The following is a 26,300-nucleotide window of genomic DNA, read 5'->3' on the forward strand; positions in this document are numbered from 1 at the left end:
CACTGTGCCTCCACTCAGCTTTTCGTCTCCTTCGACAGAAACTGATTAGGAGTCGCTGTCTCCAAGCAAACTCTATCCCACTGGCTAGCAGATTGCATTGTTTTCTACTACACACAGGCAGAGTTGCAGCTTAATGGTCACGTAAAAGCTCACTCTGTCCGAGCCATGTCAGTCTCAGTGGCTTATTTGTGTACAGATCCCATTCACAAGATTTGCAAAGCGGTGACCTGGAGTTCCCTCCACATTTTCACCTCGCATTATTGCCTGGACCAGGAAGGCCTACATGACAATCATTTCGGACAGTCCGTAATCTATTCCAGCTATGAAAACCCAACTCTCCTTCCGTGGGCCCTGTCCTTGGGTGCAGGCCTGCTCCAATGGTGGCTGCAGTTCCAGTTGTTGTGCACTTTGACACCTGTTCTCTGCTGCCTATGTTCGGAAAGGCCTGGTGCTACTTAATCACCCATGTGTAAGGACTACCATCCTGCTTGTCCTTGGAGAAAGCAGAGTTACTTACCTGTAACAGGTGTTCTCCAAGGACAGCAGGATGTTAGTCCTCAAGAAACCCGCCCACCACCCCACAGAGTTGGTTTTTCTTGCGGTTTGTTACTTTATTTTTTCGCAAACTCTATGTTATAAGACTGAAGAGGGACCCTGGTTGTTGGCATGCTGGGCATGTTCAGTGTACCTGTCAAAGTTTCTATAAAATTTGACAAAGGTTTTCTGCGCCAGGCTCCATCTGGCAATGTCACCCATGTGTGAGGACTAACATCCTGCTGTCCTTGGAGAACACCTGTTACAGGTAAGCAACTCTGCTTTCTCATTTTTCATTTTGATCACCATTCTCTGTACCTTTTCTAATTCTGCTATATCTTTTTTGAGATGTGGCAACTAGAACTGCACACAATACTCAAAATGAGATTGCAACCATGGAGCAATATACAGGCAATTATATTCTCTGTTTTATTCCCCATTCCTTTCCTAATAATTCTTAGCATCCTATCTACTTTCTTGTCGTCGCCACACACTGAGCAGAGGACTTCAATGTATGCCTACATCCTTTTCCTGGATGTAAACTTCAAGTGTGGAACCTGTATTTTTTTGCTATAATTTGGGTTGCTCTTCCCTATGTGCATCACTTTGCACTTGTCCTCGTTAAATGTCATCTGCCATTTGGATGCCCAGTCCTGCAAGGTCCTCTTGCAATTTCTCACAATCCTCTTGTGATTTAAAAACTTTGAATAATTTTGTGTCATCAGCAAATTTGATCACCTCACTCTTTGTTCCTATTTCTAGGTCATTTATATATATATATATATCAGCATTAAAAAAATTATTATTTTCTCTGCCCACTGCTTCAGATTCTAGCATGCCTCTCCATGGCACTTGCACATAGTCACAGCAGAAAATGACCACGGAACTGCCCACATTCCTCTCACCCTCACAAGTGGTCTGACCTGGCACCTGCAGCTCACATTGCCTTATCTTGCAGCATCCCAACTAATCCCGGCTGACCCCAGCAGACCTTTCTCTACTCTCCCGTCTCACTTTACACATTGCCACCAGCTCTGAAGCAAAACCTTTTGAAAATTGCCCAGGGGGCTGTGCATATAAAAGTGCACCTATAACTCACGCCCGTGTTTACCCAGGCACAAAAAAAAGTGGCATTCTGGAGCATGAAGTTAGGGCAGGAAAATAATTTACATGCATTCTCTTGATTTTCAGGAGCAGGTGTAAATGTGCATGCGCAAGCCAGGCCTGATTTTCAAAGCAGAAGTCCCCTTTGAAAATTGGGGCTTAAGTCTGCAAATACTTTCTGCTCACAGACTTTAGCCTTCCATTCACAGTTATAAAATTAACCCTCAAACTAAGGGTTATTACAGACACGTCACAATTGCGTACGTAAATTATCTGCATGTGAGTGCTTGAAGGAGAAGCAGAGCAAGAATGCTTCTTGGGGCAGTGATGTGCAAAGGGGGATAGTTAAAAAAACAGAAATGATGTCAGAGTGGGACAGAGGTTGCTATGAAGAGGTTGTATGTGAGGGAGTCAGAGGAGCTGAGGGGGAGGATAGGCAACAATGGAGGAGTAGACTAGTGGATAGAGCAATGGGCTATGAATCAAGGAAACCACCGTTTCAAATCCCACTGTTGCTCCTTGTCACCTTGGGAAAGTCACGTTACCCTCCATTGCCTCTGGTATAAACTTACTGGGAGCCATGATAAGGCTTGAATCCGCATTAAACAGAGTATATTGTACAATAGATCCCTTTCATAGCGATATCGCACATGTGCAGTACTTTGCATGGCCCTGCCCAGTTTCCTTCCCACATTTCAATGAGCTACTTTGCATGCATGAATAATGCAAATCCTTGCACAGCAGCTCATTACTAAGCTATTCTATGTTGATTATTTATTGCAGCCATCTGAGAATGTGGTGAGCCGGGATAAATTAACAACACCTCCCTAGGTTTCATTAAATCTAACACTGGAGCGGGTCCTGAGCTTCCGGTCATGCAAAATGAAAAGTTGGTCAGCTAAAAGGAATTTGAACAGGGGTCAAAGATGACTCCAGGCTCAACCCAGAGCCACCACTCGAGGCATCCCTGACACCACAAAGTTTAAAAAATAAATGTAAACCCACACAGGATAACAGCCTCCCCCAACCGTATCCTCAATAAAACATGTCCCCCCCCCCACCCCCCTTTCCAAAGTCCTCAAGCCTGACCCTGAGCCCTCACCCTCTAATCCCGATAATGAGCCAAATCATTGGGGGTATAGTGCCCCCCTTACCTCCCCCACTCTCCCATCCCCCTAATGTCAGAAACACCATTTTTTCAAAAAGGTGCTGACCTGACCTTGCCCCAATCATGTAACGGGGGCAAAGTCCAAGGATTGGATCTAGGCCATGTGGCTTAGGTCCGATCCTCGGATCTTGCTCCAATCATGTGATAGGGGCAAGGTCAGGTCGACCCCATTTTGAAAAATGGCACCGACCAGGCCCGGACTAGGGGATGTCCCGGGCCCCATTGTGGAAGGAAAACAAATAAAACTTGGCTAAGCAGGTATTGTAAAGATGCTGACTGTTTTCTACAGCTGAATCTTTATTATTGTGACTGTTTTTTTAAGGCAGTGCACTCATCACATCTTTGGAAGGGATAGATATCAGGCACATGGAGAGAAGGCTAATCTTTTACTGACAACAGTACTTGGCAACCACAGGCTTGGGGAATTTCCCAATATTTAATGTAGAAGATTTACCACCGATGCCTCCCCCCATGGCTGGTGGGTGCATGTGGACCTCCACACGCAGGGTCGGTGGACGGCCCAGGGAATCTCTATATCAGATCAATTTCCTGGAGCTTTGGGTGATTCGTTATGCCCTTTGGGTGTTTCGAGACTGTTTGTCCCACAAGGCAGTCCTGATCCGGACAGATAATCAAGTGGCAATGTGGCACATCAGCAAGCAGGGAGGCATGGGGTCGTTCCTCCTCTGTCACATGGCAGTGCAGATCTGGTCCTGGGCTCTATTGCAGGGTATGCACCTGAGAGCGATGTACCTAGCCGGAGCAATGAACGTGGAGGCAGACCGTCTGAGTCGTACATTCCAGCCGCACGAGTGGTCACTGGATCCAACAGTAGCGGCCCATATTTTCAGCCAGTGGGGAAAGCCGGATATGAATCTCTTTGCCTCCCCCTGCAACTGCAAGTTGAGTACATTTTGCTCCCTGTTCAGGATGAACAGACTTCCAGCCTCGGACTGCTTTGCCCAGCATTGGGGCACAGGTCTCCTGTACGCATGTCCTTCTCTTCTGCTAGTCATGAAGACTCTCTTGAAGCTCCAGCAAGACCAGGAGACCATGATTCTCAAGGCCCTGTACTGGCCCAGACAGGTATGGTTCCCGCTCCTTCAGGACCTGTCAGTCAGAGAGCCTATCCATCTGGGGTCCTCTCCCGATCTGATAATGCAGGATCGGAGCAGACTGCGCCATCCAAAACTCCGGGTATTGTCCTTGATGGCCTAGATGTTGAGCACCTAGTCTTGCAGCCCCTGGACCTTTCTGACGCCATGTCCCAGGTGCTGGTAGCTTCCAGGAAGGCTTTAACCAGGAAGTCTTATTGACTGAAATGGAGGAGGTTCTCAGTTTGGTGCAGGGGGCTTCGTTCGATCCCTTCGGCTGTCCCACTCCAACGTTACTGGACTATCTGTGGCACCTCTCCAAAGCTGGGCTGAAAACCACCTCGGTCAGGGTCCACCTGAGTGCCATCAGTGCCTACCATCAGGGTGATGCTGGTGCACCCATTTCTGTGCAACCCATAGTAGGTCGGTTTATGCAGGGCTTGCTTCAACCAAAGCCCCCCTTCTGGCTTCCTGTTGTGTCCTGGGACCTCAACGTGGTGTTGGCGTGGTTTATGTGAGATCCTTTCGAGCCTATGCACTCCTGCAATCTGAAGTTCCTTGCCTGGAAGTTTCTCTTCCTGGTGGCGATCACTTCGGCTCGTAGGGTTAGCGAGCTTCAGGCATGGTTACGTATCCGCCCTACACAAAATTCTTTCATGATAGAGGTGCGTACGCAGTTAAGAACATAAGAAATTGCCATGCTGGGTCAGACCAAGGGTTCATCAAGTCCAGCATCCTGTTTCCAACAGAGGCCAAACCAGGCCACAAGAACCTGGCAATTAACCAAACCCTAAGAAAATCCCATGCTGCTGATTCAATTAATAGCAGTGGCCATTTCCTAAGTAAACCCGACCAATAGCAGTCAATGGACATCTCCTCCAAGAACTCATCAATCCTGGCTTCAAAGGCAGCGAATGACTTGGAATGTATGACCTATTTATTGTGTTCAAGAAGGTGCAAAGATGGCCATGCCGCTGCCTTGCCAGTTTCTTCTGGGGAGGCTGATGTGCCTCCACCCAGGATGGGGCCCGCGCCCTTGTAGAGTAAGCCTGGAGCTCTACCAGAGCTTGCCATCCTAACAGATAAGCCAGTGCTATTGCTTCCTTGATCCCTCTGGTATGGTGGCCCTAGAGGCCATCTACCCCCTCTGGGGCACCAAGAATCTAGAACAGTTTGACTGTTCTTCTATAATGTAGGTATGACAAGAGTATCCTATGTATCTTCAATAAATCCGAGTTTTAAATTTTCCTTGAGGGCATCTGCTGCTGCTGACTGGATGGGCCTCTACTTCCCATAGAAAGCTAGCTCAGGCTCGGGTAGTCAGAAGGTACCAGACCTTGGAACATTCCTGATTAAGGATCTCTGCAGCACTGAGCCTGCCCCTCAGATGCGTCGTAGCCAAGTGAATTCCTTCAAATAGAACCGTTCCCGGAATGGTCCTTTATGGGTGGTCCTGCATATGCACCGCAAGTTCCTGCCTCAGGTGGTGACTGATTTTCACCTCAATCAGTCCATCATTCTGCCCACCTTTTTTCAAAGGTAAAAGGGCTCTACCCACGTTGGACTGCAAGAGGGCCTTAGCTTTCTATCTAGAGTGCACAGCAGGGCACAGACATTACACTCAGCTCTTCATATCTTTCAACAAAAGTAGATTGGGAGTTGTGGTGGGCAAGCATACTCTGTTCAATTGGCAAGCAGCAATCCCCTTCTGCTATGCACAACCGGGCCTTCAGCTTGGAGGCTGTATTAAAGCTTACTCTGTGAGAGCCATGGTGGTTTCGGTGGCCCACTTATGGGCAGTTCCCATCACTGAAATCTGCAGGGCTATGACATGGAGCTCTCTACACACGTTAGTTGCCCACTGCTGCTTGGACAAGGATGGTCAGCAGAACAGTAGCTTCGGCCAATCTGTCCTTCGCAACCTCTTCCAGGCTGAAACCCAGCTCTCCCTACCTGAGGCCTATAATTTGAGACCGGGCTGCTTCCCTCTGTTACCAACAGCACTGTAGTTTGTTGTGCCCGTTGACACCCAGTTAGGGACTGTTGGTCATTGTTCTATTGGGGAGCAGCTTGTAACTTGGTATTCACCCATCTGTGAGGACTACTATGCTGCTTGTCCTAGGAGAAAGCAGAGTTGCTTACCTGTAACAGGTGTTCTTCTAGCTCAGCAGGATGTAAATCCTCAGGAAACCCACCCACCATCCCGCAGAGTTGGGTTCTCCTGCGTTTTATTTTATTTTTTTGTTCGTGAATTCTATATTACGAGACCGAAGTGGGACCTCATGTGGACGCACGGATAGTGGCGTGTTGGGAATGCTTAGTGTGCCAGTCAAAGTTCTAGAAACTTTAACAAACATTTTCCGTGCTCCATCTGATGATGTCACCCATCTATGAGGACTTCCCTCTTCCCTCCCCATAAATAACAGTGCTCTCTTTGGCAGCCACAGATCTCTGTCTCTTCCACCAGCGGGGAGATGGGTGCCCCTTTGGCATTCTGGTCTCTCCATTGCTGCCACGGGACTCTCTCCATCCTCCAACAGCGGGGATGGGATCCCCGCCATCACGTCATCCTTTGCAGTACTGCTGCAGATGTCTCTCCATCTTGCGCCAGCAGGTGGTGGGGGACCCACTGTATTCCAGCCTCTCCAGTGCCACTAAGGCTTTCTCTCTCTCTCTTTTTTCAGCCACCAGGAGCTGGGTGTCTGTGTCTCCTCTGTCGGTGGGAGCCCCAATGGTACTTTGGCCTCTTCAGTGCCACTGCGGGTCTCTGTCTCTCCTCCGGCAGCGGAGTGTGGGGGCCTGCCGGCACTGCGCTCTGTCCTCAACTGCAGCTCCTAGGATTGCTCTTGTCCTTCCTGCTGTCAATCATGACAGTGTAGGGGTGGAGCAAGGAGCAAAGGCGCTCATTTGCATACTTGCGACGCAGGTACGGGGCAATGGTTCTCTTTTTTATAGTTAAATATTTAGAAGGGGATTGTGCCGGACCACCTTTTGTAATTACAGGGTCAGGGCACCCCCAAGCTACTTTAACTTGCACCTGGGAGGTAGGAGGGCTTTTATGGGAGGCTGGCAGGCACACCGCCCCCCCCCCCCCAATATTTATCTGCAACAGGAGGGAGGGGGATCAGGGATTGCCGCTTTATTTGTTTTTAGACTTAAAAAGTATCCATTAATGCTGATTTTCAGCGCTAACTGGCTGTTTAGCCAGGTAACCCCAGCTGCACTAAATCTAGCCACTCAAATTTTAAACGGTTGGTTTTAGTTTGATATTCAGTAGCATTTTTATGTGGATATATGCCACTGAATATCCAGATGAAGGTAACCAGATAGATTTACCTAGTTATCTTACCTGTTCAGCTGGTTTTTGAATATGGACCTCACTGTCTCTCGCTTGTTTCAAAACTAACATAATTTTAAAAGGGATTTCCACAGGTTAACAGGTGTTGCAAGCGGTCATTTAAAAGGAAACTGCCTGTGAAGTTTCAATTTAAAAATGTGTCTGCCAACTGGCTTGTGTGATAAGGAGACTTCTTTCTTCACATATTTTGCAGGTGCAAAGTATTTAATTTAATTTAAACAGACATTTCTGTTCTGCTTATGCGTGGACTTTCCATGTTAAAGATGAATTACACAGTGTCCCAAAGCTCTTTCTTAAGGGTCTAATATAAGCCAACCAAAATTGCAAGTAAGGTGGGAAAAGAAGGAGGAAGCAGGCGCAAGGATATCATGATCAAATCCCCTTGTGTACTTCCGCCAGCCCTAGCACCACCCATTTTTCCTATGGGCCATATTTTCTGCGGGTAAACACCTGATTACCCGCAGGAAATCCCTTTGAAAATTGGCCCCTTAAAAACATGTAAGATGTCAGTATTCAAAAGAGTTTGTCCGGCTAACTCAGCGAGTGGGGATACTTTACCCTGGTAACTTTTAACACCCTTGTGAAATTTAGTCGGATAAAAAGAGGCGGGGGGGGCCTTAAATTTAACTGGGTTGTGCCGATGATTCAGTGCTCTCCGGATACAATTAGATGGATAAGGTGTGGTTGGGGAAATTACAGTTCTAAAGTTAACTTGGTAACATCCTGCTCGCCACACCGCTCAGTGTGGACCGATAAATTACTTATGACTCTAGAGTGCCACAAGCAGACGTGGTTTTCAGGATATCCATACTGAATATGCATGAGATATATTTGCATACAGTAGAGGCAGTGAATGCAAATGCACGTTCATTACGGATATCCTGAAAACCAGAGCTGTTTGCGGCACTGAGGCCAAGAGTTGCCTATGCCTACTCTTGGTAGAGACAAAGAAGACAAGGGATTATAATAAATGTTCCAGCTGCTACTGAAATTTGCCCTCCCTATAATCTAACCTACCTGCATTTAAAATGTGCAACCTCTTGCCACCTTAGCTTTTCCTTCCGGTCTGTGGGCAAACCCTGATTGGATGGGTAATCCCCATAGTTTCAAATATTTTACCTGAAAGTGAGGTTGTGGGTGGTAAGAAAGGAGTGTGGTCTTTCATGAAAGGTGGCAACATCTAAAGCAAAACTTAAAACATCCAATCCATTGTGACAGAGGAACGTCAACAGGCCTTCAGGGGTTTGCATTAAAACAGTAGTCACATTTTTTGTTTAATTAAAAGAAGAAAAAAATATTTTCCAAGTTTCAGCTATATATTCTTTAGACTGATTTTAAAGAAGGTTGGCGAAGGGGGGTCACTGAAATTGGCCCCATGGCACCGGAGTAAACTTTGGGGATTGTGTATTTTTCAAAAAGAACCTTCTGAGTGCTTGTGCATATGTGTGATATTCAGGCATCATTTTGCCTTAGTTTTTTTGCCTTTTTTTTAATTCTCTTTATTGAGTCATTAGACAGAACAGCTTTAAACAACCATGACAGCAAAGTCATTTACATTAGCTTCAAAACAACATAGTATCGACTCATTAGTTTTTTCCTTATACAACAAGCAAGGACCCCCTCCCCCTAACCCGCACACACAGCCAATACACAATCACACCCACTCGCCATATGCACATAAATGATCAGCCAGAGCGCTGCCCAAATTAATTTAAACAACCTCAAGTGTAAAGAAAATACCCCACCCCCTTTTGTTCCTTAGGTAGCAAGTAGTACCTTAGGGGCAGATTTTAATAGCCTTACGCGCGCAAGGGGGTTACGCACACCGAGCCTATTTTGCATGGGCCCGGTGACGCACGCAAGCCCCGGGACGCACATATGTCCCGGGGCTTGAAAAAAGGGGTGGGGCATGGGCGGTCTGGGGCGGGGCGGGAGCATGGCCAGAGGCCTTCATAGGGCTGCTAGGCCGGGGGATTGTGCGCCAGCACTGAGCCTGCGCGCACAACCTACGCCTGCCCAGAGGCAGGCGCAACGCTGTAAAACAAGGGTAGGGGGGGTTTAGGGGGGGCGGGGTAGGGGAAGGGAGGGGAAGGTGGGGGGTGGAGGGAACGGGGAAAGCCATCGGGGCTCCCCTAGGGCTCGGCACACGCAAGGTGCACTAGTGGGCACCCTCTTGCGCGCGCCAACCCTGGATTTTATAACATGCGAGCGGCTGCACGCGCATGTTATAAAACCGAGCATACATTTGTGTGCGCGAGTTGCACGCACAAATGTATGCCTGCACGTACCTCTTAAAATCCGGCCCTTAGAGCGCAGATCGTAGTAACTCTCAGATAGAGGAACGACCATTGAGTGGTTCTTCCCTTTTCCATATCATTTCCAACTGCGAATTCTGTTGCATTAAATCTTTCCATTGAGCAAACAATGAGGCTTCCTCTGACCACCAACACAGCAGAACAGATTTTTTTATTTTTTTTTTGCTATAATAGTGATGCAAGCCACAACAACAGCAAACAAAAAAAAGCTGTCAAGAAATGTTGGTTGTTTCAGTTCATTAAAATATTCTATCTATTGGACAGTTTCCCTTAAAGGCCATGAAAATTAATAGTGTATTTAGAAACTGGTTTCTTTTACATTTCTCCAAATCCTAATTTTGCTCTTCTGTTTAGCTGTATTATTTTCTTGGGCAAAGATTACCAATGGAGCATCTCCCTTTCATGTTAGAAACTTCGGCATCCTTAAGACAAGCCTGAGAGTCTATAGCACTGTCCGCTACAGCACCAGAGACTCAATTAGAAGTCACCCAGGCAACGCCATATCTAGACTCCTGGAAATCCTGTGTGAACTTTTAATATCGGGTCCCCCATAGCCTTTTCCTGGGTCTTCTCCCTACTGAACGACCCCCACCCACACACACACACACACCCCATGAGGGTTGCTTCCTTCCTTCCCCCTTACTGCATCCTTCCACCTTTCCCCTATCCCTGCAGTCTCCAGCCCTCATCTCTTTAGGTTGGTCTGAGCCCCTGCAGTGGCAGTAATAGGAGGGAAAGTCGGTGCCAGGCCTGCTGGGGGAGAGGGGGTCAGGAACGGAGCACTGCATTTTTACAGACTCTGCGGTGGCCACACTCACACTTGGTTACAGGAAGCTCATGTGAGAGTTGGTGACAGGGATGCTGATTTTCTTCCCTTTGCTTCAGGGTGCTCTGCTGTTCAGAGTGGCAGGGCCTGCTTTTCTTCTTTCCTGGGCCCCCCTGCACTGTCTATTCATGTGGACAGAATTTAGGCCGCCGTCGGCACACCTACAGTTTTTGAGACCCCCCTTTCTGTCTGGGCCCTGGACAGCTGCCTAGTTTGTGTATGCCTGTGTCTGGCACTGCACCCAAACAGACCATTAGGGGAGACAACCTTGTACCTCAGATTGTCTGATATTCTCAAATCTAGAGTTGGGTGCATGTGTGTTTGTGCTAAGACCTACCAATGCCCCAAGGAACACTATTGAAAATATAGATTTCCAGTGAATATTGTGGCACCTTATTTGTTTGTTTACAAAAAAAAAAAAAAATAATGAACGACTCCTGGAATTTATTTTTTTTGGTAAGCATAAAATGTAAAATCTTTAATGTCCCTGCCATTAGCGACCTTTAATTCTGTCCATTGGAATCGAGCTGAATCCCTGACAAATATCTGTATCCTCAGGGTTGATATTATAAGGGGAGAGAGACGGGATGGCTTCAGGTTGGGACATGGCATACAAAAATTGTAATCTGCTTTCAAACTAAACTAACAGGACTGTCCAGTGAATGGTAGTAACATGGCTATCTTATGTTGTGAATTAATGACTTAAGCTAGGATGTTTTGTAGTGTAGCATACTTGAGATTTTAAATGCAAGGGGTCTCTTAACATGGAATATAATTCTAGTTCTTCACTAGAAAGATATCCCATCTTAGAGTGGGGCATCCATCATGAACTGGACTCGAGTGCAGAGAACTTTGCGTAAATACTTTCCTTGCGTTAAAATGTTTCTGGGCTGTGTTCTAAACAGAAATGCCTGATGTGTGCAGACTTTGCATGGGGGTTGTTTATTACAATAAAATAGCAAGGGTAGTGCTATGGCGGCGCCATTCAGGTGCCGGGTAAATAGGTGTATTGGTGAGTGCTACTGAAAGGTGGCCATCACTCTGTTGGCTGTAAGAGAGTACTTTCACTTGCTAGAATGACCTGAATGAAAATGTCATTCTTTTACTCTTTCTCCAACATTGAAATCTCATATATGGGGGACTGCTATATATATATATATTTATTTTTATTTTTTTTTGTTCGCTCTTGTCTAATTTTCGCTGACACTGTCTTCCGCTCCCATTGACTTGTTTTCTAGATGGGAAATGATGGAGTTTTGCGCCTCAGTAGTTCTGCTCTGAATAATGAGTTCTTCGCATATGCGGCACAAGGCTGGAAGCAGCGATTATCGGAAGGTGAATACGCTCCCATTCTTTCCTTTTGTAAAAATAACATTTTTTTTCATGAATCTGTACATTTTTTTTTTTGAGGAAATAGAGATACATTATATTAAGAAACGTTTCAGTGAGGCATTAACGTAACCCATCCATAAGATAAACCACGGCAAATGCAGATTTGTCTAAACATTTTACAAAGCTGCAAGACTCAAACTTCTCATGCAGTTTAATAATTTCTATTTTCTTGGTGTGAGCTTTCATGACCATGTAACCATGTTACACCCTAGTTCTTCAGAAATACCCAGATTTCTGCTAAGCATTCTTCTTGGCATTATTCTGCATTAAATTGCACAGCATGAAGCACCCAACGTAAAAGCAAGGCCATGCCACAGCTTCCTGTTTGGTGTGGAGACTGATTTGTTGCTGAGTATGAGCATCTTTGCTAAATAGGCTGTCATTTTTTTTTCTAGGAGAATTCACTCCAGAAATGCAGTTGCGGATCAGACAAGAAATCGAAAAGGAAAAGAAAACAGAACCTTGGAAAGAAAAATTCTTTGAAAGGTTCTATGGTGAGAGGTGAGTGCAAAGTAGAGAGAGAAAAAAGTCAACTGTCCCTCTTTCAGAGTGAAAAGAAGGACAGGCTTTCCTGTTATGAATGCATATAACTTACATCCCCTGAAGCAGTGTTGTGTCTTATCTAGAAAGCATTCAGAGGAGTAATGTTTGCACTGGCCAATTGGCAACAAGACTCACTGTTCTGACATTTGATATTTAAAACCATTTCTTTTAGGGTTGTTTTTTTTTTTGTTCTTTCCATTTTCTTTGTTTTTTTAACTTAAAAAATACTTCTAGGACATTTTGTGCTAGTGAAATGTGCCAGACTGGCCATGCTGGAAGCCAAGGTCCTCTGTTTATCTGCTGAAGAGCTATAGCAAGAGTGATGTCATTGTAGCTCTGTCTTGGACTGAAGTCACTACCTCTAAAGGTAGAGCATTCAGTTTCCATGCCCATTCCTCTCTCCTGAGGCTGCCATGAAATGTGCCAGGTGTGCTGGGGGTTTTAAAGAAATATCCATTGGGAACTGGACAGAGATACCTAACTATTTATTTATTTTTTATTTATAACTTTTATATACCAAGGTTCAGGTAACAGAGTTACTAATCACTTCGGTTTACATTCCAACATCAAACAAAATGATGACATAAGTTATGTCTTACAATGAACAGGGTGGAAAAAACTTGGATACAAATAACTTGGTAGAACAAGGAGTCACAGTATGAAGAGCTAGACGTGAGGGGCCTAGAGCCAACTGGCGAGGGGAAGGCTGACTAAGGGAGGGGTAGAGGGAAAAGTGCTACTATGGCTTTATTAAATGTGATGGCGGATATTTAGAGGTTGCCCTGGGTGGGGACAGTCCGTGGGAGCTGTGGAGGCAGAGTATTGTTAGGAGAATGCTTGACAGAACAACCACGTCTTGAGTCTTTTCTTGAACGTGATTGGGCATTGTTCTAGCCCGAGGTCAGGTGGGAGCGAGTTCCACTGTTTGGGACCAGCGGTGGAAAGAGCTCTTTTTTTTAATGACGTTTTGATAGGTGGGGCCTGTAGAGTGCCTCTCTGTGCTAATCTCAGCAGACGGGAGGAGACTTGAGGTTGTAGAGGAATCCTGAGGTCCAGCGGAGTGATGTTGTGAATGACTTTGTGGATGATTGATAATAGTTTGAAGCGGATTCTAAATTTAATTGGGAGCCAGTGGAGATTCTTTAGAATGGGTGTTATATGGTCCCTTTTGTTGGACTTTGTTAGGATCCTTGCTGTTGAGTTTTGTAACATCTGAAGAGGCTTTAAAGAGTTGTCTGGAAGGCCATGTAGTAGTGAGTTACAGTAATCGATTTTTGAGAAAATGATTGATTGAAAAACTGACCTAAAATCGTGGAAATGGAGGAGGGGTCTTAACCTTTTTAAGGCTTGGAGTTTAAAGTAGCATTCTTTTACCGTGTTGTTTATGAAACCTCTGTAGTTCAGTTGATTATCCATGACTACCCCAAGGTTTCTGACCCGGGGAGATAAGGGTGGAAGTGTCGCTGGGTGTGAGTTATTTGGCGGGATGTTGCCATCTTGTGAGATCAGGAGGAACTCTGTCTTGCCGGCGTTGAGTATCAAGTTGAGGTTTGAAAGGAGGTTATTAATGGAAAGTAGGCATGAATTCCAATAGAGTAGGGTCTTGTGCAGTGAGTCGGTAATCGGTAGGAGGATTTGGAGGTCATCTGCTTATACGTAATGGGTTAGCTTAAGATCGGTAAGGAGCTGACATAACGGGAGCAGGTAGATATTGAATAATGTTGGGGATAATGATGAGCCTTGAGGGACTCCTCGGGTGGAACTGAACGGTGGAGACTCTATGCTGTTTATCTTGACTTTGTAGTACCTGTTCTGGAGGAAGGATTTGAACCAACTTAGGGCTGTGTTTTTGATGCCGATCTCAGTTAATCGCTCTGTGAGAATCTCGTGGTTCACTGTGTCAAGTGCAGCCGTTAAGTCGAGGAGGATGATCAAGCATGGCTGTTTTTTTTCAAGGTTCAAGAGGTTGTTATCTGACAGTGATAATAGGAGGGATTCTGTGTTTCAGGATTTACGGAATCCGAGTTGCGCCAGAGCGAGGATGTTGTTGTTGTCCAGGAATTAGTTTCACTTAGGCTAAGGAAGGATTTTCAGAATGTGCTGACATTTCTCCATGACTGACCTGTGGTTTGATTTTCAAAAAAAGTGAAAGCCCTAAATTTAGGTCCCTACAGCCTGGATGTATCAACATGCAATAGGAAAAGGAGTGTGTTTTATGGTAATAGGCAGTTTATTACAACTTGCGCTAATACCTATGTGAAATGCAAATTGTGATAACTTTTTTGTACTTTGGGATAAGAGCCAGAATTGTTGTATTTCCTACATACAACCACTGGGGGGACCATGTTTAGTAGTTTTAAGGTGAGTGAGTGAGTGAGAGTGAGAGTGAGAGTGAGTGAGAGAGAGAGAGAGAGAGAGAGAGAGAGAGAGAGAGAGAGAGAGAGAGAGAGAGAGAGAGAGACTAGCCATAATGTCCTCACACTAGATAGGTATTTATATCTCTATGGGAGGCCCACCTAGTAACTCGAGGTGAGGTTTAGGTATTAATGAAGGGGTTAGGGCCACTTTGACATTCAAAGTGAGATTTACGAACAGAACAGTGCTCTCTTGTGAAGATTTGATGACCTTCGGAGTGCGGAAACTTACCCAAAGATGAGATTTGTGCAATGTTCTCTCAACCTAGCTTGATGGACTCTCTACCTGGGTAACAAATCTCATCTTTGGGTGAGTTTCCTCACTCCAAAGGTCATCAAATCTTCACAAGAGAGCACTGTTCTGTTTGTATGTCTCACTTTTAATGTCAAAGTGGCCCCTAACCCCTTCACTAATACCTAAACCTCACCTCGATTTACTAGGTGGGCCTCCCATAGAGATATAAATACCTATCTAGTGTGAGGGCATTATGGCTAGTCTCTCTCTCTCTCTCTCTCTCTCTCTCTCTCTCTCTCTCTCCAGTTGCTTTAGCAAACAAAAACAACACAATAAAGCCCTATCACGCAGCTTTACACAAATGAAAAAGGTGTAGTTAAAATGTGCAATACAGCTTCACAAAACTGTGAGCCCAGCCCACTTGGCCAAAAAATCCCTCCCCTTTTTCTCATTTGCATCACACCATGCGTTATGGTGCTTTTGCACACATTAATGGCATTTTCGCATGCGTTAAAGGTGTTTTTTGCATGCGAAAATGCCATATAGCACTTTGATAAATGACCCTGTAAGTTTCTTACCTGATTTCAGGTGAACTTAGTATCCTAAGAGTTCCATATTAATTAAGTTGGGTAGTGGCTGGTAATGCATCAGGAAGTACTCCTTGCGGACCTCTCCTCCTTGTTAATGGCCAGAGCAGTCAAACCCATCCTACCAGGGAAAAGAGGGCAGGGATTTTACTCCCGGTACTTCCTGATTCCAAAGAAAACAGGAGGACTCCATCCCTTCTTAGACCTAAGAGTCCTGAACAAGTTTCTCACAAAAGAAAATTTCAGGATGGTTTCTCTAGGCGCCTTGATCCCCTTGTTGCAAAAAAGGTACTGGTTATGCTCCCTCGATCTAAAGGATGAGAACACCCACATAGAGATCTTCCAAGGTCACAGGAAGTATCTCAGATTTGTAGTGGGAAAGCAGCACTTCCAGTACCATGTTCTGCCATTTCGGAAAACATCAGCCCCACGTGTCTTTACAAAGTGCCTGGCCATGGTGGCGGTGTGTCTTCACAGACTGGGAGTCCATGTTTTCCCTTACCTGGACGATTGGCAGATCAAGAGCACTTCTCAGGTAGGTGCCAAAGAATCCATGCGGTTGACCATCTGGATGCTGGAGTCGCTAGGGTTTGTCATCAGCTACCCCGTCTCTGGAATTGGACTTCATAGGAGCCCTGCTAGACATGGCTCAGGCCAAGGTCTTCCTGCTGCGACAGAGAGCCATCACCTTGATGACCATCATGGCGGAGATTCAAGAGAGTCAACAGGTCTCAGTGTGGCACATGTTGAGGCTGTTGGGCCACATGGCTGCAACAGTACATGTCACTCCCTGGGCAAGCAAACCCATTGGACACTAAGGTCCCAGTGGCGCCAAGTCACTCAGGGTCTTTGGGACTGCATCCAAGTCACCTCATCTCTCTGGGACTCCTTGTCCCGGTGGCGGGTAGATTCCAGTCTGGAATGGGGGTCCAATTCCAAAGTTCTGGGGTCCAAATTGTCCTCACCATGGATGTATCCACCCTGAGCTGGGGAGTCCATGTTGATGGGCTGAGCACCCAAGATCTTTGGTCTGCCCATGAATAGATGTGTCAAATCCACTTCTGGAGCTCCAGGCAGTCCAGTATGCTCAGTTGGTTTTCAGAGATTGGCTGTCCATCAAAATTGTGTTCATATACACCGACAGCCAGGTGGCTATTTGGTATGTCAACAAGCAGGGGGGTACAGGCTTGTACCTTCTGTGTCAGGAAGTAGTTCAGATCTGGTCATGGGCCCTCTCCCAAGGGATGGTGCTGAAGGCCCTGCATCTGGCCAGAACGGAAAATGCAATAGCAACAAGCCCAGTCGTTTCTTCTACCCCACGAATGGTCTCTGGACTAGGGTTGGAGAATCGGATCTTATGCCTGTGGGGAGGCCCGGAGGTGGATCTGTTTGCAGCACCTTCGAACAGGGAGATTCCTCTGTTCTGTCCCTATACAGGTCACATGACAAACAAGTTTCAGATACCTTCACCTGCCATTGGTGCAAGGGTTTTCTGTACGCATATCCTCCAGCTCTACTAGTGTTGACTTTGTTGAAGCTGAGCGAGGATAAGGGGACTATGATCCTCATAGCCTACTATTGGCTGAGACAGATCTGGTTTCCACTTCTCCGAGAGATGTCCATCAGGAAACCGATCAGACTGGGGACTTCCCCAAATCTTATCACCCAGGATTGAGGCAGGTTGCGGCATTCCAACCTCCAGGCCCTGTCGCTCACAGCCTGAACGTTAAGAGGCTGAGCCTATAACCACTTGATCTCTTGGAAGATGTGTCTCAGGTCCTTGTGGTTTCTAGAAAGCCTTCCACTAGAAGTCCTATGTACTGAAGTGGAGGAGGCCATAGATCCCTTCTCCTAGTCCATACAAAAACTGCTTGACTATCTTCTATACCTGTCAGAGACTGGTCTGAAGACTAATTCTATTAGAGTTCACCTGAGTGCTATTGGCACATATCACCATAGTGTAGAAGGTAAGCCTATCTCTGTACAGCCTATAGTTGTGTTGCACTGGAGGTGGACCCTTGGCCTGGTGCAGGATTGGTACGGCCCTCTGGTCGGACCCAAAGAGTGTCTGCCACCAGGAGGCGGAGCAGACTAGGAGAAGAAGCTAGCTGGAGCTTCGCCAATAGCAATCCGGAGTTTCCACAGGTTGAGGGCTTGGGTACCTGGACCGCCTGGACTTAGGTGGGCCTCAGAGGGTCTCCCGGAGAGATAGCAGAGAGGTGTGCCCACCACTAGCAAAGGTGCGCGGCTGATAAGGAATGGATGAACTAGACCTGGATCTGGATCACTGGAGACCTCTGGAAGGAGACAGGAGATGAAGGTTCTCCAGGAGAGATAGGCAGCGCCTATGGGTCTAGTCGGAGGTAAGCCGCTGGTAGCATCCGAGCAGGTTGGTCTGGTTGTCACAAGAGCAATTAGAGTATCCGAGTGTAGCGCAAGGGTCAAAGCCAGGGTATTAGTCTGAGAATGGTCAGCCAAAGCAAGGGTCAGTTCTGAGATCAGCCCGTACGTGGTCAGAGGGCAGGCAGTGGTTGGTTCCAGGCAGCGGTCAAACATGGTCAGTAGGCAGGCAGTGGTCGGTTCCAGGCAGCGGTCAAACGTGATCAGAAGGCAGGCAGTGGTCGGTTCTCGGTTCCAGGCAGCGGTCAACGTAGTCAGGCAGGCAGAGGTCAGTACCGTGAATCAGTCCGAGGAGGGATAACAAGAGGAGGAACGAAGAGCAGGAATCAGGAGAGACAGTGGAACACAAGGAGGACACGGGAACACAGGAGTACTGGAACGAACAGGAACGCAGGAACACTGGAACAAGGCTGGATCGGGCACAGGAACAAGGAAAAGCAAACTAGCTACACCGAAGTGTCGACCCGATTGCCAAGGCGAGGTTCTGGGGACGGGACCTCGCCTTTTATGCAGGAACTAAGTGATGTCATCACCGGGTGCAGCATACCGGGTTCCCATGCTGGGCCGCGGTCCCCGCGCGCATACCTAGGGGCGGGGCCGACGCTGTGGAGGACGCCGAACCCCTGCGTGAGGAGCGCTGAGAGTCGGAAGGCCCCGACGGGCCTGGGGACGCCTGGGAGCGCCGTGGACGGCGGGAGCTGGCCACGGCTGCCAGAGACGAGGAGCCAGAGCTGGTGGAAGGGAGCGCGAGGTGAGCACGCCAGGTCGCAGCACCAACGTGGCCGGGACGCACAACAAGTTGTACGATTCATGCGGGGGCTGCTTCAATTGAAGCCTCCCCTAAGGCATCCCACTGGGACCTCAACGTGGTTTTAGCTCAGCTGATAAATGCTCCCTTTGAGCCTCTGTGCTCCTGTAACATGAAGTGCCTGACCTGGAAGATCATAATTTTTTTCATGGCGGTTACTTCAGCTTGCACAGTCAGTGAACTACCATCCTTAGTGACTTATCCACCTTATACAAAATTTTTCATGATAGAGAAGTCTTGCGCATGCACCCTAAGTTCCTTCCTAAAGTGGTGTCAGACTTCTATCTTAACCAGTCCATCGTCCTTCCAAATTTTTTCCCAGGCTCTCTTCACACCAAGGCGAACAAGCCTTTCACAGTTTGGACTGCAAAAGAGCCATAGTCTTCTGTCTGGAGCAGACAGAAGCCCATAGACCAGTGGTCCCCAAACCTGTCCTGGAGGGCCACCAGCCAGTCGGATTTTTGGGATATCCTCAATGAATATGCATGAGAGAAAATTTGCATGCACTGCCTCCATAACATGCAAATTTTCTCTCATGCATATTCATTGTGGATATCCCAAAAACCCGACTGGCTGGTGGCCCTCCAGGACAGGTTTGGGGACCACTGCCAAAGACAGTCCACCCAACTTTTTGTTTCTTTTGATCAGAACAGGTTTGGAATCGCTGTTGCCAAGCAGACACTTTCCAATTGGCTAGCAGACTGTATCTCCTTCTGTCATGCCCAGGCGGGATTGCAGCTTGGGGGTCATGTCAAGGCTTTCTCTGTCAGAGCCATGGCAGTGTCAGTGGCCCACATGCGAGCAGTTCCCATTGAGGCGATCTGCAAGGCTGCGACATGGAGTTCCAAACACTCATTCACATCGCATTACTGTTTGGATAGGGATGGCAGACCTGACAGTCAGTTCGACTGATCTGTCCTTTGAAACTTGTTTGAGGTATAGAATCCAACTCTGTTCCCACCTAGGGCCCGTTCTTTCTGTTCAGTCTGCACCCCGCCCCTCCTTGTTACCAACAAAACTAATTGTTGTTGCGCCCATTAGCACTGATTTTGGTGTTTTGTTGGGGAGCAACCTGTAGCTAGAGATTCACCTATGTGTAAGGACTGCCATCCTGCTTGTCCTCAGAGAAACTAAAGTTGCTTACCTGGTACAGGTATTCTCCGAGGCCAAGCAGGATGTCAGTGCTCACGAAACCCACCCACCACCCCACAGAGTTCCATTTCCACTTCATGGGTTCTTATTTTCATTTTTTGTTCCTCAATTCTAAGTTATAAGACTGTAGGGACCCCGCATGGATGCATGGTATAATGCATGCAGGGCATGCTGAGAGAGGCTCAGTCAAAATTGTAGAAACTTTGACATAAGTTTTCCTTGCCGGGCTTCATCCAATCATGTCACCCATGTGTGAGGAAAGACATCCTGCCCTTGGAGAACACCTGTTACAGGTAAGCAACTCTGCTTTCCAAGTCCTTACTCCACCCCTGTAACCAACTACTTTTTAAGCCCCTAAATTCAGGGGCCTAATGAAAGTAGGAGCCTAGATTTAGGCACTCAGATCTAGTAAATTTTGAAAAGGTTAACTTGGGAGCCTAACTTCAAAAGTTAAGTGCATAAACCCTTAAAAAATAGCCTATCCTGCCCCCGAGCAGGATGTGAACCAGCCATCTAGGCTTGAAAGGTTCTGCACTGTTCTATTAATCTGCTGAGCCATTCTGTTGAATTTATTTAGTTTTGGAAAACTAATAATTCCCTTGGTGTTGGGCTCTCTCTTTTGGGGCTTCTAGCTGCAGCTGAGAAAATTATTTGGCAGTAAAGACTGCTACCATGGGAACTATCGCTTAAAGTAATTCCACTGTACATCCTCCGGGATTGTGGATAAAATATAAACAGCTCTGCCTAAGCTTGGGCTAGCACAGCTGGTCCAGAAGATCACATGGCAGAGTGCCCTGCAGAGCTAAGTTCTGCCTTTCCCACTGAGCCTTCCCCCATACCCTCATTCAGATGAATCGGTTCTTTACTTGCATGTTTAAGAAACATGACTGCCTTTTCATGTAAAAAATGTATGTCTATTGGAAAATTAGCTTTCAGGAGGAATGTCTAGGTCTGACATAGGATATCACAGAAAGCGTAACTAAGCAGAGGTAAAAAATAAAACAAACAAAAAAATCTCCTTTGACTTGAGTGTGAGATGTGGTTAAAAAGCTGCCAGGTAGATTATTGGATAGCAGTAATCCTGGACAATCTATCGTGTAGATAGATTGTCCAGGATTAGTGTAGATAGATTCGTGTAGATAGATATCGTGTAGATAGATTGTCCAGGATCCATTGTGTAGCACTGCTACACAATGGATAACCCATTGTGTAGCAGTGCTATGGATAATTATCCATAATTATAATCCATTATGTAGCAGTGTCACTGATAATCCATGGTGTAGCATCAGTAGCTTTGGAAGAGACTCGATTCCTAGGCCAGCAGAACAACCTAGAATGGCAAACCACATATCTGCATGGAGAGATTCCCATTACAAAGAAGTAAAAGTTACATAACAGTCCAATAATAGATTCTTTGTTCTCATTTTGAAATTTTGTGATTATAATTTAACCGCTTGCTTTAGCTTCTTGGGGGTCTTCATGCTATGTGCAAGCAGATCATCTAGAGAGCAGTCTTCAAAAGCCATTTCCGCTGGTACATGTGTATATCTACGGGCAAAGTTACGTGTGTAGTGCTGCTGTACGTGGAACTGCGCCCTCAGTGAGGGAGGGGACAGGAAGGCAGTAGCACGTATGTGCCTATGTTTGTATTTTCAAACGTAATGGCATTAATTTACCTGGAAAAAGAACATGTACAAAAAGTAGGTGCAGATGCTTTTTTTCTCATCAGTTTTCAAAGGGAAAAGTGAAAATTGGTGAAGAGTCAGTGAGTAAAAAGTACCAACAGGCTTTGCCCTGCTGAAGATAGGTTGAAAACCTCTCAGGGAGGACCATTTTAAAAACTTTCTGAAAGTAAAGCAGTGCCTTACTTGCAGAAGTGAGCTTTTCTAAAATTGCCCACCCATGTGTGTGCATACAGCTTGCATGCGTGTATGTTTACCTGCATATGAGAGAGGTGTTCCCACAGGCAGGGCTAGGGAGGAATTCAGAGTAATGCACATATTTTCTTAATTTTAAAAAAGCCTCCGTGTTGATTTAGTCCAGAACATTACCTGCAAATATTTGCAGGTGTGCTTGTGTGCTAAATTGCAAAGCGAAAGTACATGGGTATTTTTACTTGGAAATTGAGTATAACCTACCCACAGCCTTTACTGTCCTTGACTCATTACCCCCTTAATGATTACTTGTGATAGCTTCAGCTACATGAGCTATCGTGCAGGGAATGGTGACACTTCTGCCATAATGCGTTCTATGCCCAGATCCTAGAGAAGACAGTAGCCTATTGCTAACTTTTATCCCGTGCTTTCTCCTAGGACAAGCAGGATGGTAGGCCTCAGATGGAGCCTGGCATGAAAATCTGTCAAAGTTTCTAGAACTTTGACTTTGCACACTGAGCATGCCCAGCATGCCACTATCCATGCGTCCATGCGGGATCCCTCTTCAGTCTCTTCTTTTCCGCAGAGCTGTCACCTCACAGATGTAGAGCTCGTGCTTTTTTCCTTTGGAAAATTGTATTTTCAAGTTCATCTCTCATTCTTTTCCCATGCTGGGTCCCTCGATCCTTTCCTGGCCCTAGTTAGAGGCATCGCGGTAAGTACCTTGTTTTTTGTGGTCGATTACCGACAGTGCCATTGACCACTCAGCGGTTGCTTTTTTCCATGGTGGCCTCCAGTTTCTGCCGCTGCCCCCAGTGCCCCAGGGATATCCATCACAGACCCACACGAGGTCTGTATTCTGTGCCTGGGGGCATTGCACGATGTACGCAGCTGCTCTTGTTGTACTCAGATGACCCCAAGGGTCGCCAAGCACACCTGGACAAGATGGACAAGCTGTTTGGGGCCAGGAAATCCGAACCTTTGATATCTGTGTCGGTGTCGACATCTCGCAGTAAAGAGGACCCTGGAGGGTACTGGCCCTGACTTGTCCTCTCCATTGCCAATTTCCCAGCTGGAAGTAGGTGCTGGGGATCAGCCCATGTCTATCTCTTCCCTCTCTAGGTCTGAATCGTCGCCATTGTCCTCAGCACTGAGGAAAGACCGGGCCGATCATCGGGAGAAATTGAGGAAGCATGGTCATCGGTCACCTTCCTCCCGTGGCTTCAAACGCGGAACGGCACCAACATGTCCGTGAAGCCACCAAAGCAGCCCCGTGCCGACGAGGCATTGATGCCCGTTGAGGCCGAGGGCCCAAGGCGGTCTCCACCGATATCGGTGCCGGGCATCAGTTCCCCTTGGGGCTCTGAAGGGAGCTAGGTTACGCCTCCTCCTCCTCAAGCTGAACTGTCATCGAAAGCATTCAAGGAGGAGTTGGAGCGCAGAGTGCAGTTAGTAATGGGACGAGTCCATCAAGGAATTGAGCCGCTGGCCCCCTTGGGGCCTGCACCTTGCATGCTGGTCAGATTGTTGGGGCGCTTGTATCTGCTCCTCGGTGCACTGCCAATGCAACCCATGCTAATGCCTCGAGCCCTTGCTGCTGCAGGGGGCACTGATGAGGCCACGATCAGAGACCATCCCCATCACAGATTCCTCCGATGAGGAAGGGCCACCGGCTCCAGTGGTACGTCCCGCCAACTGGTTCTGCGGCCACCAAGCCTTGAATTACCGGGTCCTTCAATGCCGTCGATGCCCCTGGTGCCGATAGTGCCCCCGGCGCCCAGCCCAAGACTGCACCTAATGCTCCCAGGGGGAATGGCAGGATGGCATCTGACACCTTTGCCCGCCACTGGGGCAAGAGCCTCTTGTATGCCTATCCTCCACTTCCCCTGGTGTCCAAGAGGCTCCTGAAGCTCCAGCAGGACCGGGGGACCATGATTCTCATTGCGCCTTATTGGCCCCAGTAGATCTGGTTCCCACTCCTGCAGGATCTTTCCCTGCGGGAACCGATCCGTCTGGGAATGTTCCCGGACCTCCTGACACAAGATTAGGGGAGACTGCTCCATCCCATCCTCCAGGCCTTGTCCCCTGCAGTTTCCCGGGACCTCAACATGGTGTTGCCAACATCACTAGTTTGTTGTGCCCTTTGGCACCTAGTTAAGTGCTGTGTGTCCCTTGTGCATACGGGAGCAGCCTGTAGCTAGGTATTCACCCACATGTTAGGACTACCATCCTGCTTGTCCTAGGAGAAAGCAGAGTTGCTTACCTCTTACAAGTGTTCTCCTAGGACAGCAGGATGTTATTTCTCAGGAAACCCACCCACCACCCCGCGGACTTGGGTTTCTCCTACATTTGTTATTTTATATTTTTGTAAATTCTATGTTATGAGGCTGAAGAGAGACCCCACATGGATAGTGGCATGCTGAGCATGCTCAGTGTGCCTAGTCAAAGTTCTAAAAACTTTGACAGACGTTTTCTGTGCTGGGCTCCATCTGATGATATCACCCACATGTGAGGTCTAACATCCTGCTGTTGAAGGAGAACACCTGTTTACAGGTAAGCAACTCTGCTTTATCGTGTACTCCCATGATAAATGTAATATCAAAGGCTCTGAGTGGGGTCACCTTAAAACTTACAGGCCAGGCTTATCTCGCTTTCTTTAATTGTCAGTGTCACATAGCTTGGTGGCTGCCTCTCCTGAAGAAAGTGGGTGAATCAGCCTTTTAAGTAATCAGTTTTGCCTACTGTCATTAACATGTAACCCAGAGACTATAAGAATTTGCCTAAGAAGTTATACCATAACTTGAATCCTCACCATGGGTGCAGAGCTGTGCATACAAAATAACTGGACATAATCGGCAGGCCATTTTTTTTATCTCTTATATAGTCTGCTGTGTTACTGTGTTACTAAAAGAGATCACAAGATTTCCAAATTTTTTAGAATTTGCAGTAGCTATTTCATTTTTGTTTTTAATTTATAAACAGGTTACGAATAATCTAGTTTGCTATCCTTCTGGATAGCAAAGTTAGCCTAATAAACTTATCCAGCTAATTTTAGAGGACTTATCCAGCAATATTAACCGGCTAATTGAATATTGGAGTTAGCCGGTTAACATAGCCAGCTAACTCAACTCCTCCCAGTTGCACCCCCTGAAATGCCCTTAACTTAACTAGCTAACTTCACAGACCCAATAAAGTCAGTGAATCCGTTATCCAATCCTATTCTAGAAAGACCGACCAATCAGTTTCTCTTTATAAGCAATGAAAAGGAGTTGATTTGTACAATGCAGCTAGCAGAGACTGCAGTGTACAAATCAACTCCTCTTGTTAGAATTTTCATTACTTATAAAGGCCAAAATTCTTTAGTGATGTCAATTTTTACAATGAACACTTCTGAATGTGTCTTTAATAACACCCCCACTAACCCCAATCAATCTCCCGAAAACCCACCCTGATTCAAAGTGCCCCTCTACGGTGGTACGTATAGATAGAGTGACCCTGTACAGAAGTACTTTCTCTCTCTCTCACTCCCCCCCCCTCGTGCAAGCACATAAGATAAACATGTAAAGGCTGTCAGCGTGTACGTATACTTTATAAAATGAGGCGTACCTTTGTTCGCATTGCAATACACACGTTTCTTTTAAAATTTACTAGTTATTTTCTTTTTGAAACTTGGTTCAGAGGTCAAAGGTGAAATGTATCCGCAGACCTTGTCCCAAAGCATGGTGTCCACAGATTGCCTCCGTAATCACAGCCTATGTCCATGTGCCATGATGGTCTGCCTAAACAAGTTTACATTCCTTCCACTTTATCTCTTTTCTTCTCAGTTCCATCTCTTTCATCCCTTTTCATTTCTTTGTACTGTCCTTGGGGCAATCCTAGCTCAAAAGTAAAGCCATTAGCCAAGTTTCTCCTAGTTCTTATTTTGGGCTGGACTTCTTTGCTTGCATTCCTATCCTGTGCATGTATCCTTCTCTTGATTCTGCTGTTTAGCATATCATAAATGTTCATGATCCAGTTATCTCAAGATTATTTATCACACGCCATACAAGTCTCTAAGCACAAAATACAGTTCCTAAAAAGAAACGGAAACAACCCTGACAAATACATAATAACATTGTGCCTTTCGGAAATGAGAGTGTAAACATTTCTTTTTGTTTGTATAAATGTAAACCGAACTTTAGTGGAAAACTCTTGTCCTTTTGTTGGCCTGGAGGTTGCTGTTTGCCTCTGGGGTCACTCAGCTCGCCTGTATCATAAGGAGATCCAGTCCTTGTGATACCTATTTAATGGGGAGGGCAGTAATGAATGAGTATACTTTTGCTTGCTTGCCACACAGTAAGAATATATGAGAATCCACAGATTTACCTACATAAAAACGTCTGATTACTGCCCCCGGGTATCTCTAGGCCATGAAAAGCTTTAATCATTTTTTTATTGTACTTTCACTTCTGGCCTGCTGTTGTCCTTTCTCCTCTGCTATTCTTACAGTTGAATTC

At 46.5% G+C, this 26,300-nt stretch overlaps 1 protein-coding gene across 1 annotated transcript in view; it reads left to right on the forward strand.

Moving 5' to 3' along the window:
- The window catches only part of ASXL3 (ASXL transcriptional regulator 3), a 367,079-nt gene that overhangs the window by 297,885 nt on the left and 42,894 nt on the right, over positions 1 to 26,300 (forward strand). The window contains exons 10-11 of the mRNA XM_029591205.1: positions 11,638 to 11,734; positions 12,187 to 12,292. Of these exons, the coding sequence (XP_029447065.1) occupies positions 11,638 to 11,734; positions 12,187 to 12,292 (203 nt within the window). The remainder of the gene's footprint in view (positions 1 to 11,637; positions 11,735 to 12,186; positions 12,293 to 26,300) is intronic.

This window comes from Rhinatrema bivittatum, chromosome 2 (assembly GCF_901001135.1).
Source record: "Rhinatrema bivittatum chromosome 2, aRhiBiv1.1, whole genome shotgun sequence".
Lineage (NCBI taxonomy): Eukaryota > Metazoa > Chordata > Amphibia > Gymnophiona > Rhinatrematidae > Rhinatrema > Rhinatrema bivittatum.